Raw genomic sequence first — 13,362 nt, forward strand, 5'->3', positions numbered from 1 at the left:
GAAAACCCAAATTTTGTATCAGTATTTGCCCCAATATTGAAAAATAAATATCAGCATTTCCATTCTACAGGTGAGTAGTGTGTAGCAGATTATTTTACACAACTACCAAAAGGTCTAGAATGCTGGGATTTTATTCCAGGTTCTGTCCGTTGATATACTGTTTCACGTGTATAGATGTCAAAGGAAATTATTTTTTAGCCAATTATACAGTGACTTTGAAAACAGCTAATAAAATGCAGTGGCAAATTAACCAGTTGATTGATAGTTTTAGCAATGAAAGGAATTCAGCCAGTGAGTGAACACCTGTGTTTTCCCTTGATTTTGCAGTAAGATATTCAAGATATCTTGTCCTTGTCCTTGTCTGCTGATCCACAACTGGGAAATTTTATATTGCCAAAAAATAAATATAAGGATACACTGCATGTTCCCTTGAGTTAAAATATTGAGTCATATATTGTTTTTTTTTTATCTTTTTCTAGTTAAGAGATTACTATTCTTTTAACATCTTCAAGTCTGTTCCCTGAAGTGTCAACATGAAAAACGTCACTGAAGTTACCACATTTGTACTGAAGGGCTTTACCGACAAACCTGGATGGTTGGCCTTATTCTTCCTGCTTCTGACAATCTACCTCTTTACCCTGATGGGAAATTTAGGACTGGTTGTATTGGTCATTGGGGAGACTCAGCTTCACAATCTATGGATGCCTGCTATTCTTCAGTAATTACCCCAAATATGCTAGTAGATTTTGTGTCAAAGAATAAAGTAATTTCGTTCCTTGGCTGTGCCACACAGATGTTTCTTGCTGTTACTTTGGGACCACAGAATGCTTCCTCTTGGCTTCCATGGATTATGACTGCTACATGGCAATCTACAACCCTCTACTCTAATCCATGGGCATGTCTCTTAGGGTCTATGGGTCACTCATCATTGCTTCCCACCTTGGTGGCATTTTGCATGCTTCTGTACACACAGTGGCCACGTTCAGTCTGTTCTTCTGTGCATCCAATGAAATTAGGCATGTCCTGTGCAAGATCCCTACACCACTTGGATTTCTTGTTCTGATACCCACAAAAACTACATATTTATATTTATCTATCTATCTATCTATCTATCTATATATGCATATATATTTATGTAGTTGATGTATATGTTTATGTAGTTTATAGTTTATGTAGTATTTATATATAATTTATAATATAGTATATAATATATACTATATATTAATATAATTACTATAACTATAACTTACTATAATATAAGTATATAATATAGTTTATATATATAGTATATTTATATAGTTTATATATATTTATGTATTTATTATATTTTTATATATTATATATAATATGTATGTAGTTTATGTAGTATATATACATACATATATATAATGCATATGTGTATTATATATAGGGTAATATGGTGTGTATATATACTGTGCATATATATTCTATGCACATATATTTATATAATTAACCAGTTGTTGCTTTTCTATAAGGTCTACTTATTTGTTTTTCCTGAGCTTAAGTACATCAATAAATGCTCTATCTAATACTTACCAGTAAAACTTTTGGAGTTTCATAAATGGATCTTACCATTTCTGTGATTGGACAGTAGTAATAAGGAAAGATTTTGACAGTGGAATAAAAATACATAGTGTTGGGCCAAATAGTGAAAAAGTCATGGCCATTAGCCTTGATGGATTTTACTCTGAAAGTACATGAAGAGCAAATGAAACAATTTTAAGGAGGTCTGGCTGAGGAACTCAGGATGGAGAAGTAACCTCATAACTAGTGTGAATGACTTTCTACAAACAGTGTGATGATGCACCAATCCATAGAACCCTGAGTAAATAAGCTATAGTAGTACTGAGTGAAGAAAATTCCACAATGACTGACAACAGCAATACACTTGCATCACCAAATATTTAATATGAATCAATTTGAAACACAGTAAAAGTATATAGATGAACCCAGCAATTGCACTACTGGGCATTTACCCTAAAGATACTAATGTAGTGATCCAAAGAGGCACATGCACCCAGATGTTTATAGCAGTAATGTCCACAATAGTCAAATGGCTATTTGTTCTTTCCACAAATAGAAAGAACCTAGATGTCCATCCACAGATGAATGGATAAAGAAGATGTGGTATGTAATACTATGCCACCATCAAAGAAATGAAATCTTGCCATTTGTGACGACATGGATGGAACTAGAGGGTATCATGCTTAGCAAAATAAGTCAATCAGAGAAAGACAATTATCATACGATCTCCCTGATATGAGGAAGTTGAGAGGCAATGTGGGGGGCTTGGGGGGTAGCAAAAGAATAAATAAAACAAGATGGGATCAGAAGGGAGACAAACTGTAAGAGACTCTTAATCTCACAAAAAAAAAAGGAGGGTTGCCGGGGGGGGGGGGCATAGGGAGAGGATGGTGGGGTTATGGACGTTGGGGATGGTATGTGCTATGAAGTGTGTAAACTTGGCGATTCACAGCCCTGTACCCCTGTGGTTAATAATAAATTATATGTTACTAAAAAATTTAAAAAAATTTTTAAATATATGGGTGATACAAATGATCATGTTTGTAAAATACTATGTTGGAGGGCCGAAGAATGCTTTATTTGGAAATATTCTAGTATATACAGACAGTATGATTCACTAAAACCAAGACATTTTCTTTAGTTTCTGAACATAGAGACATAATTTGATATGCAACACTCCTTAAAGATTAACTCAGTGCTAATAATGTGTTTTACATAGGAACCAATTTCTCACAAATAATGTCTTCATCGCCTCTTTTACATCTTTGTTCCTTAAACTGTAGATAATGGGATTCAGCATGGGAATCACAATTGTGTAAAATATTGACACGATCATGTCATGGTCCAAAGCATAGCTGGAACTTGGTCTCATATACATGAAAAAGATGGTTCCATAATAAATGGTCACTCCAGTTAGGTGAGAAGCACATGTAGAAAAGACTTTCCGCCTCCCTTCAGCAGAATGCATCCTCAGAATGGCCAACAGAATGAAACCATAGGAGATCAGAACAATCATGATAGTGACTAGCTCAATAGCGCCCACAAAGTAGAAGAGCAGCAGCTGGTTGGTGTGGGTGTCAGAACAAGAAATGGCAAGTAGTGGAGGAATGTCACAAAAGACGTGTCTAATTTCATTGGATGCACAGAAGGAGAGGCTGAATGTGGCCGCCGTGTGTACAGAACCATGCAAAATGCCACCAACGTAGGAAGCAACTATGAGGGGCACGTAGACTCTGGGTGACATGCTCACGGAATAGAGGAGAGGGTTGTAGATTGCCACGTAGCGGTCATAAGCCATGGCAGCCAAGAGGAAGCATTCTGTGGTCCCAAAAGTAACAAAGAGAAGCATCTGGGCTGCACATCCAAGGTAGGAAATGGCTTTATTCTCTGCTAGGAAATTGACCAGCATTTTGGGGGTGACAACTGAGGAATAGCAGGCATCCAGGAATGATAACACACTCAGAAAATAGTACATGGGATTGTGGAGCCGAGAATCCCCAATGACCAATATAACCAGTCCCAAATTTCCTATCAGAGTGAAAAGATAGATTGCTAGAAATAGAAAAAACAGGAGAACCTGCATCTCAAAATCATCTGTGAAGCCCATCAATATAAACATGGTGACTTCAGTCACATTTTTCATCTGAATCCTATATAAATCTAAATCTGATGGAAACCCTGGCATTTCACTTTTTATTTATAAGTGCCAAAGGCAATATGAAAATAGTCTACCTACTTACATCCCCCTATTTGTTTCTGAGCAGGGTATAATGATTTCCTTGGCACTGAAGATATAGGCAGCAATAAAGATGTTGGTCCCAAGTCATTGCATTTTGCTGTTAAATAAAAGGAAGAAATGATTTTATTCAGTCATTGATTACACATATCAGGTTAAAAAATAACCTGTTGACTTAAAGAGTTTATTATCTATATCATTTTCTGTTCAATTCTTTATTTTCTTTTTGCATATCACATAAACTTAAAATGCACAATGATGAATAAACATGTGAATATTTAAGTCTTAAAATATTATGGTGGAAAGTACACATCTGAATACTAGTTCTGGATTGGCTACAATGGACATGAAAATCCTTTCTTTATTATTTGCAACCATTCAAATGGGAGTAAGTACACTTCTATCACAAGCTTGTGTTGGATTTTAATGAGAAATTCTAGGGGTGACAAGGTGGCACTGTAGGTTGAACAACCAACTCTTGGCTTCGGCTCAGGTCATGATCTCATGGATATTGGGATGGAGCCCTGCATGGGGCTCTGGGCTCAATGGAAAGTCGGCTCAAAGGTTCTCTTTCTGCCCTTCCCCTGCCTTCCACATGTGCACACACACACACAAGCACACACACACACTTTCTCTCTAAAATATGTATTTAAAATATAAATGAGAAATATTGAGGAAATTATTTAATTTTAATGTTTCCAGAAGACTAAGAAATGGGATGTTAGACTACTCAACTTATCATACAATGCCACCTTTTCCACCATAAACATTTACATCATTTTATTCCTAGCATTTATCCTGTTCCATTAGTTTCCATCTACAGAAGTGGTGAATAGAATAGGACAGAATTTTCTGGAGAGAGATGCACCTTATTTGCAAACATAAAAAAAGAAATCTCTTTTTCTTCAGATATTTTTCTTTTTCTTCAAAATACATATCATTAAGTTGTTCATTTTGGCCTCTGCATCCTATCATACTATTATTTTTTTTTCAAATTTTATTTTAATGACTATGTGAGGTGTTTTTTAATTTATGTGGTTATTCCTACAAAATCCTTGATTTTTTTTTTTGGATTTGTTTTTGTTTTTTTCCCCCTGAAGTATATTTCTCTCAAACAGAAATCCTGAATATTAAAAAAAAAAAAAAATCAAAGCTGCTTATGGAGTTTCTTTTTTTTTTTTTTTTTTCCCAATTTATTTATTTTCAGAAAAACAGTATTCATTATTTTTTCACCACACCCAGTGCTCCATGCAAGCTGTGCCCTCTATAATACCCACCACCTGGTACCCCAACCTCCCACCCCCCCCGCCACTTCAAACCCCTCAGACTGTTTTTCAGAGTCCATAGTCTCTCATGGTTCACCTCCCCTTCCAATTTACCCAAATTCCCTACTACTCTCTAACCCCCCTTGTCCTCCATGCTATTGGTTATGCTCCACAAATGAGTGAAACCATATGATAATTGACTCTCTCTGCTTGACTGATTTCACTCAGCATAATCTCTTCCAGTCCCGTCCATGTTGCTACAAAAGTTGGATATTCGTCCTTTCTGATGGAGGCATAATACTCCATAGTGTATATGGACCACATCTTCCTTATCCATTCATCCGTTGAAGGGCATCTTGGTTCTTTCCATAGTTTGGCGACTGTGGCCATTGCTGCTATAAACATTGGGGTACAGATGGCCCTTCTTTTCACGACATCTGTATCTTTGGGGTAAATACCCAGGAGTGCAATTGCAGGGTCGTAGAGAAGCTCTATTTTTAATTTCTTGAGGAATCTCCACACTGTTCTCCAAAGAGGCTGCACCAACTTGCATTCCCACCAACAGTGTAAGAGGGTTCCCCTTTCTCCACATCCTCTCCAACACATGTTGTTTCCTGTTTTGTTAATTTTGGCCATTCTAACTGGTGTAAGGTGATATCTCAATGTGGTTTTAATTTGAATCTCCCTGAGGGCTAATGATGATGAGCATTTTTTCATGTGTCTGATAGCCATTTGTATTTCTTGATTGGAGAAGTGTCTGTTCATATCTTCTGCCCATTTTTTGATGTGTTTGTCTGTTTCGTGTGGGTTGAGTTTGAGGAGTTCATTATAGATCCTGGATATCAACCTTTTGTCTGTACTGTCATTTGCAAATATCTTCTCCCATTCCGTGGGTTGCCTCTTTGTTTTTTTGACTGTTTCCTTTGCTGTGCAGAAGCTTTTGATTTTGATGAAGTCCCAGAAGTCTATTTTCGCTTTTGTTTCCTTTGCCTTTGGAGATGTATCTTGAAAGAAGTTGCTGTGGCTGATATCGAAGAGATTACTGCCTATGTTCTCCTCTAAGATTCTGATAGATTCCTGTCTCACGTTGAGGTCTTTTATCCATTTTGAGTTGATCTTTGTGTACGGTGTAAGAGAATGGTCGAGTTTCATTCTTCTACATATAGCTGTCCAGCTTTCCCAGCACCATTTATTGAAGAGACTGTCTTTTTTCCACTGTATATTTTTTCCTGTTTTGTCGAAGATTAATTGACCATAGAGTTGAGGGTCCATATCAGGGCTCTCTACTCTGTTCCATTGGTCTATGTGTCTGTTTTTATGCCAGTACCATGCTGTCTTGGTGATCACAGCTTTGTAATAAAGCTTGAAATCAGGTAAGGTGATGCCGCCAGCTTTATTTTTGTTTTTCAACGTTTCCTTAGCGATTCGGGGTCTCTTCTGATTCCATACAAATTTTTGGATTATTTGCTCCAGCTCTTTGAAGAATGCCGGTGGAATTTTGATCGGAATGGCATTAAAAGTATAGATTGCTCTAGGCAGTATAGACATTTTAACGATGTTTATTCTTCCGATCCAAGAGCATGGAATGGTCTTCCATCTTTTTGTGTCTTCTTCAATTTCTTTCATGAGTGCTCTATAGTTCCTCAAGTATAGATCCTTTACCTCTTTAGTTAGGTTTATTCCCAGGTATCTTATGGTTCTTGGTGCTATAGTAAATGGAATCGATTCTCTAATTTCCTTTTCTGTATTTTCCTTGTTAGTGTATAAGAAAGCCACTGATTTCTGCACATTGACTTTGTATCCTGCCACGCTGCTGAATTGCTGTATGAGTTCTAGTAGTTTGGGGGTGGAGTCTTTTGGGTTTTCCATATAAAGAATCATGTCATCTGCGAAGAGAGAGAGTTTGACTTCTTCATTACCAATTTGGATACCTTTTATTTCTCTCTGTTGTCTGATTGCTGTTGCTAGGACTTCTAATACTATGTTGAACAAGAGTGGTGAAAGTGGGCATCCTTGTCTTGTTCCTGATCTCAACGGGAAGGCTGCAAGCTTTTTCCCATTGAGGATGATATTTGCTGTGGGTCTTTCATAGATAGATTTGATGAGGTTCAGGAATGTTCCCTCTATCCCTATACTTTGAAGCGTTTTAATCAGGAACGGATGTTGGATTTTGTCAAATGCTTTTTCTGCATCAATTGAGAGGACCATGTGGTTCTTCTCTCTTCTCCTATTAATTTGTTGTATCACATTGATTGATTTACGAATGTTGAACCATCCTTGTAGCCCAGGGATGAATCCCACCTGATCATGGTGGATAATCTTTTTAATGTGTTGTTGGATCCTGTTGGCTAGGATCTTGTTGAGAATCTTAGCATCCATATTCATCAGTGATATTGGTCTGAAATTCTCCTTTTTGGTATGGTCCTTGCCTGGTTTGGGGATCAGGGTAATGCTGGCTTCATAGAAAGAGTCTGGAAGTTTTCCTTCTGCTTCAATTTTTTGAAACAGCTTCAGGAGAATAGGTGTTATTTATTCTTGGAAGGTTTGGTAGAATTCCCCAGGGAATCCGTCAGGTCCTGGGCTCTTGTTTTTTGGGAGATTTTTTGCTTATGGAGTTTCTTAATAGAAATTTCACAGTTTCTCAAAAAATGGTAAAATTAACATCACCTGATAGTAGATAATGAAATGGTTTCTGAAGTTTTTGCTGAGAGTAAAATCACTATATTTGTCTCAAAATGATTTCTGTCTTTTGTTTTCTTGATGTCATCTTACCGTTTCTGGTTAAGTGGAGTGTGAATAAAGGACATTTAAAAATGTTAAAGAGGCACCTGTATCTGGACTGAAATCTCAGTTACTGAAACACAATTAATTACTGGATCAATCCTATTTAAGGGGCAGGTTTCAGCATGTTGACTTCTGTCTTTCCTTTGGCTTTTTATAATCAACATGTGTTTAAAAAGAGTTTTAAAAAATCCACAGTACCTAAGGCCAAGCTGAATTTACTCACAAATGATTTATATTCATGAAGTGAAATATGCTACACTTTTGTTTTATTGAGACACCTACACATCAATAGATAATAAATAAGTAAGGCTACTGTTAGAAAGAAAAGAAAACCATATGTCTTTATATCCCCAGAAATGTTCCAGAGATTCCTATGGAAGATATTTCAAATGCATAGAGAAGTTTCATAAATGTGAGTCTGCAAAACCTAAAAATTCTCATTTGATTCTTAGGAAACTTGTTAGTTAACAAATATAAAATGCAATGATTTTAAAATCTAATTTTTTTATAAACCCAGATAGCTTGCATAACTCTGATGAGAACACACACATATACCTTAAAATAATGTATAGTTAAGTTTGAATTGCTATAGTAGTCAAGTAGTTTATAAATAGATCAATCAATAGTATAAATATGATTAATGCATTTTGGGGTATAACCAAAAATAGATTGCTCTTTAAAAAACTTCTATTCTCTCTCTTTCTTTCCCAAACTTTTCTTCTCCTCTCTCTCTCTTTCTTTCAAATCCATGAATGAATACAAAAATATTACTAAAGAGACTCAGATACAAAACAGAAATTAAGCAGATAAGAATAAGTACAGCAAATACAGAACATGCAAGCACATTTTGAAATATGTACCAATAGGCAGTATGCCACAGGCATCCACAACAAAACACATGTCGGCTGCTGATATATACAGGAGAAGGGTTAGTGACATGACAATTCTAACCTTTCCGTAACTAATGTGCCTAAGATAAGACAACTGTAGAAGGTTAAGAACATTATATTTGGAATCTAAAACCTTATATTACAGGGGCGCCTGGGAGGCTCATTCAGTCAAGTGTCTGACTATTTTGGCTCAAAGTCATGATCTCAAGACCCTGAGGCCCCAGTCAGGCTCCAAGCTCATCATAGAGTCAACTTGACCCCTCCCTCTGCTCCAACCCTTTTAAATCTTTAAAAAAAATGGGGGCAACACTTTAAAAAAATAATAAAACCTCAAATGACAACCTTAGAGTTTGCAAACGGTAACAATGTGAACTTGGAAAAGTTACTTCTCCTTGTAACTCCAAAGAATAACTAAGATTGACCCCAATTTTTAGGCATACCTTGTTCAACTAAATCTGCAATGGTATGGTTGCAGAGTGTGTAACTATCTGATGCATTAAAATGCTTTGTATTAACTTGAAGTGTTAATTATATGTGAAAATGCGTACACATGAAATATGGCCTCCACATTGTATTTAGTTTGAATAAAATGAATAGACATTATAAAATCATTTTTTAAAGTAAAAGCATTTTGCAATAAATGGGTCCCAAACAGAATCAAATTACTTCTTTAAGTTATACATATATTTGTTACACCACACTAAATGTATATTAAAATACTGTTCTATTGAGATTAAACCCAGTGAATCCCAATATTCTGTGCCATAAGAAACTTTAAAATCCATGTCAGTCACTACATTCAGCTTGTGGGCATGCCACTAAAAAAATAATACTCTGTTTACTCAAATTCTTCTGATATACTTCTCAATATGATACTCTAGTAATCCTTGATGTCTCTGCTCTCGCCTGTAGAATAAGAAAGTGATCTATGAATGAAGCTAGGTTTTATTCCAAATCATGTCCCATTAGAGCATTTACCTACTTTACTATAGGAAACTGTGGTAATAATAGAAAAAAAGTATGAGTGTAGCTACTGCATCCAAACTGCTTTTCAAGCAGGCATTTCCATTAAGCAGTATTTAGGAAAATTAGAACTAATTGTGTTTATATCTTGCTATTTCACTTTGGTGGAGGCCAACAAGACAAATATATAGATCCTAAATTCTTAACAAAATATGATCAATCTGGAAGACTGAAATAAAATCAGTTCCCCAGCACTCGTGGTAAAAAAATACAAAGTACCAAACACTCATGGAAACAACATTGCACTCAGCTCAGTAAAAAGGAAGACTATGATTATAGCTACCACGTATCCTTAACTGGTTACTAGAAGTTAGGAATTTTGTGCACATTTTCTGATACAATCTACATAGCAATCTACAAACCAAATAATTCATGTCATTTTATAGATGAGAAAATTCCCTATCTGGGCATATGACTTGACTGAGATCATAATTTCTAAGACATTCAGGATTCAAGCCTAGATTTCTCTGATTACAGACTCTGTTCTATTTCCACTTGACCATATTACAAATCCATTGTGAGATGCCATAATTCTGGAAATGTAATCACTTAGAATCCATGAGATGGCATCCTTGCACATTGGAATTCATTTTTTTTTAATCAATTAAGCTTGAATAAACCATGAAAAAAAATTTGCTTCTAGATCAATTAGCTCACTAATAAAATAAATTAAAAATTTCTATCCCTCCTCTAAAAAAAAAAGTATATCGATTTCAAAGTTGTATATACACAATAGCTGGTTAATATTTTTTCTCCATTTAATACTTCCCTTAAATTTTATTAATTCAATTATCTCTAAATTGACCATAATCTTTCACCAAGAACATTAAAGCAAATTTCCAATTACACCTCTATTAATCAAAATATGTGGGAAGCCCTCTCTACTTTCCCTGCTGCATTCCCTGAAAGCCAAATGATCAATTGTTAACATAATTTTGAGCTAACTAAATAACTATAATCTTTTTTAAATACAAGTATGAAAGCATGCATTCTAGTTTGAAATTCAAATGTCCAGTTACTAAAATATTTTGTGTTACAAAAAACCCTTCCTCTTACCTGTGGAAATAAATGTCTATTCATGTACACTATGAATATAAATGCATTTAGACTCTTATACCATCTTGAGTTCTTTAAGTTCACAGTGATGTCCCAAGAGGAAAATGCACTAATTCTTTTCTGAGACAGAAAAGTATGAAGATGATTTGTTTTTTTCATTGTAAGCAAGTCAATAGTTCTGGATAATGAACTACATGATGAAAATAATTACATAAACGCCCTTTGGCCTCTGGTTTAAAATGATTCCTCTGTGGAAAAGAAAGCTAATGAAATAGACGTGGTCTTGGCTCTGATATTAAGTAACTCTAAGTCACTAGGTTGATGACTTAAATTCTCTGAAATCCAGTTTCCTCCTTCTGGAAATAAAAGCTGTTTACTTCCCTCAAAATCCTATAAACATCAGGACACCTGGCTGGCTCAGTTGGAATCTGCAACTCCATCTCAAGATTTTGGGTTTGAGCCCCACATTGGGTGTAAGGATTATTTAAGAAAACAAAAATAAAATCTTTTAGAAAAAGAGGATTTTTGAAAAGAAGAATTGAATTGGAATATTCATACACGCCTAGCTAAATAATCAGAGATATTAAAAAGAGACATCAGTGTCGATGGAACAGAACAGTGTTAAGAAATAGATTTGCCCGGGGCGTCTGGGTGGCTCGGTTAAAGCCTCTGCCTTCGGCTCAGGTCATGATCCCAGGGTCCTGGGATGGAGCCCTACATTGGGCTCTCTGCTCAGCAGGGAGCCTGCTTCCTCCTCTCTCTCTGCCTGCTTCTCTGCCTGCTTGTGATCTCTGTCTGTCAAATAAATAAATAAAATCTTTTAAAAAAAGAAAGAAAGAAAGAAATAGATTTGCCAATAAACGCTCAATTGGTTTTTGTCAAAATTGCGAGGAAAAATCTATATAGGAAGGATTTTTTAGTGACGTTTAATTTATAGAATAGCTTTATGCCCCAAGTAAACATTGACTCATCATTTGCACCATATATAAAACTTTTCTCAAAATGAAACTTATACCTTAATATAAATTTTATTGCTAGAATTTTCTAGGGAAACTTGGGCATCTGTGTGACCATGAGTTAGTCCCAGATTTTTAGATAAATCTCAAAATACATGAACCATGGAAGTAAAAGTTGATAAATTGTATTTCAACACAATTAAAATCTTTTGCTTTGACAGACATTGTTGAAGAAATAAACCAGAACGTTATACAAAATATTCGCTCAACAACATTTATTTAACAAGTTATCCAATAAAAACTATGTATCCAGAATATATGAAAAACTCTGAAATAAAACAAAGCAAAACAAAAACAACAGCCAAAGGGCAATATATTTGAATAAACTATTCACCACAGAAGACACACAGGTGGTAATGAAGCTCTTGAAAAAGTTAAACACAATTTGATGTTAGGGAAAGAAATGCAATTTAACACAATAATGTGGTCCTATACTATATACCTCTATATACCTACCAGAATGAGTCAAGTTTAAAGTATAGTAATAACTGATACTATATCATGTGCTTGGATGTCAGAAAGTAATATTTTTTGGCCAATCTTAAGATTTTAATGGGATTTGATATAAAACACATAGGAGAGCCTGACAGGCTCAGTCAGTAGAGGATGAACTTGATCACAGGGTTGTGTGTTTAAGTTCCCTGTTGGGCTTGGAAAAATTTTTAAAAGCATGAATTCAGCTAATAGAATAAACTTATTATTGTATTTTACTAAGTCGTTCTTGTTTTTTTTTTTTTTTAATTTCCAGTTAATTTCTGGGTTCTCTTACTCGTGTCTTCAAATCCTTCCCATATCTAGACTTCTCATTTACAATATACTAATAAATTTTGGCATTATATATTTTAATAAAAAATTGAAATAAAATCACTGAACAGTTATCAAATTAAGACAAAAGTTAAAGATAACAACCCCACAAATCAGTGGTTTTTTTTTAATTTTAATTTAATTAATTTAATTAAATCACATAATAAGGTAAAGCTATAGAACAAGACACTAATATAATATTTTTTTTAATTTAAATTCAATCAGTCAACATATAGTACATCATTAGTTTTTGGTGTAGTGTTCAGTGATGCATTAGCATATGACACCCAGTGCTCATCACATCACATGCCCTCCTTGATGCCCATCACCCAGTTACCCTATCCCCCACCTTCCCTTCCACAATCCTCAGTTTGTTTCTTGGAATTACTAGTCTTTCATGGTTTGGCTCCCTCTCTGATTTCTTCCCATTCAGATTTTCCTCCCTTCCCCTATGATCTTCTGCACTATTTCTTATATTCCATATGTTGAAACTAGATGATAATGGTCTTTCTCTGACTGAGTTATTTCACTTAGCATACTATCCACCAGTTCCATCCATGCAATATAAATGGTAGGCATTCATCCTTTCTGATGGCTGAGTAATAGTCCACTGTACATATGAACCACATCTTCTTTAGCCAATCATCTTTTGAAGAACATCTCAGTTCCTTCCACAATTTGGCTATTGTGGACATTGCTGCTATGAACATTAGGATGCAGAAGCCCCTTCTTTTCACTACATC

The 13,362-nt window shown here is 35.3% G+C and overlaps 1 protein-coding gene and 1 pseudogene across 2 annotated transcripts; one reads left to right on the forward strand and one right to left on the reverse strand.

Annotated features, from left to right (window-relative positions):
• Window positions 1–533: 533 nt before the first annotated feature.
• Window positions 534–1,097, forward strand: LOC122914428 (annotated as a pseudogene).
• Window positions 1,098–2,743: 1,646 nt separating this feature from the next.
• On the reverse strand, window positions 2,744–4,378 carry LOC122914427 (olfactory receptor 5T1-like). Of its 2 annotated transcripts, XM_044261041.1 has the most exons (2): window positions 4,359–4,378; window positions 2,744–3,695 (listed from the first exon to the last, which is right to left on the reverse strand). In XM_044261041.1, the coding sequence occupies exons 1-2, from the start codon at window positions 4,376–4,378 to the stop codon at window positions 2,744–2,746; spliced, it is 972 nt and encodes a 323-aa protein (XP_044116976.1). The 2 variants fall into 2 exon arrangements, with proteins under 2 accessions (XP_044116976.1, XP_044116977.1); XM_044261042.1 differs by lacking the exon at window positions 4,359–4,378 and having other exon boundaries at window positions 2,744–3,751.
• Between the last annotated feature and the right edge of the window lie 8,984 nt (window positions 4,379–13,362).

Source organism: Neovison vison, chromosome 7 (genome assembly GCF_020171115.1).
Source record: "Neovison vison isolate M4711 chromosome 7, ASM_NN_V1, whole genome shotgun sequence".
Lineage (NCBI taxonomy): Eukaryota > Metazoa > Chordata > Mammalia > Carnivora > Mustelidae > Neogale > Neogale vison.

Excerpts from the sequence above, each read along its gene's own strand:
- LOC122914427 (XM_044261042.1), bottom strand. The coding sequence starts at position 3,730 with ATGCCAGGGTTTCCATCAGATTTAGATTTATATAGGATTCAGATGAAA.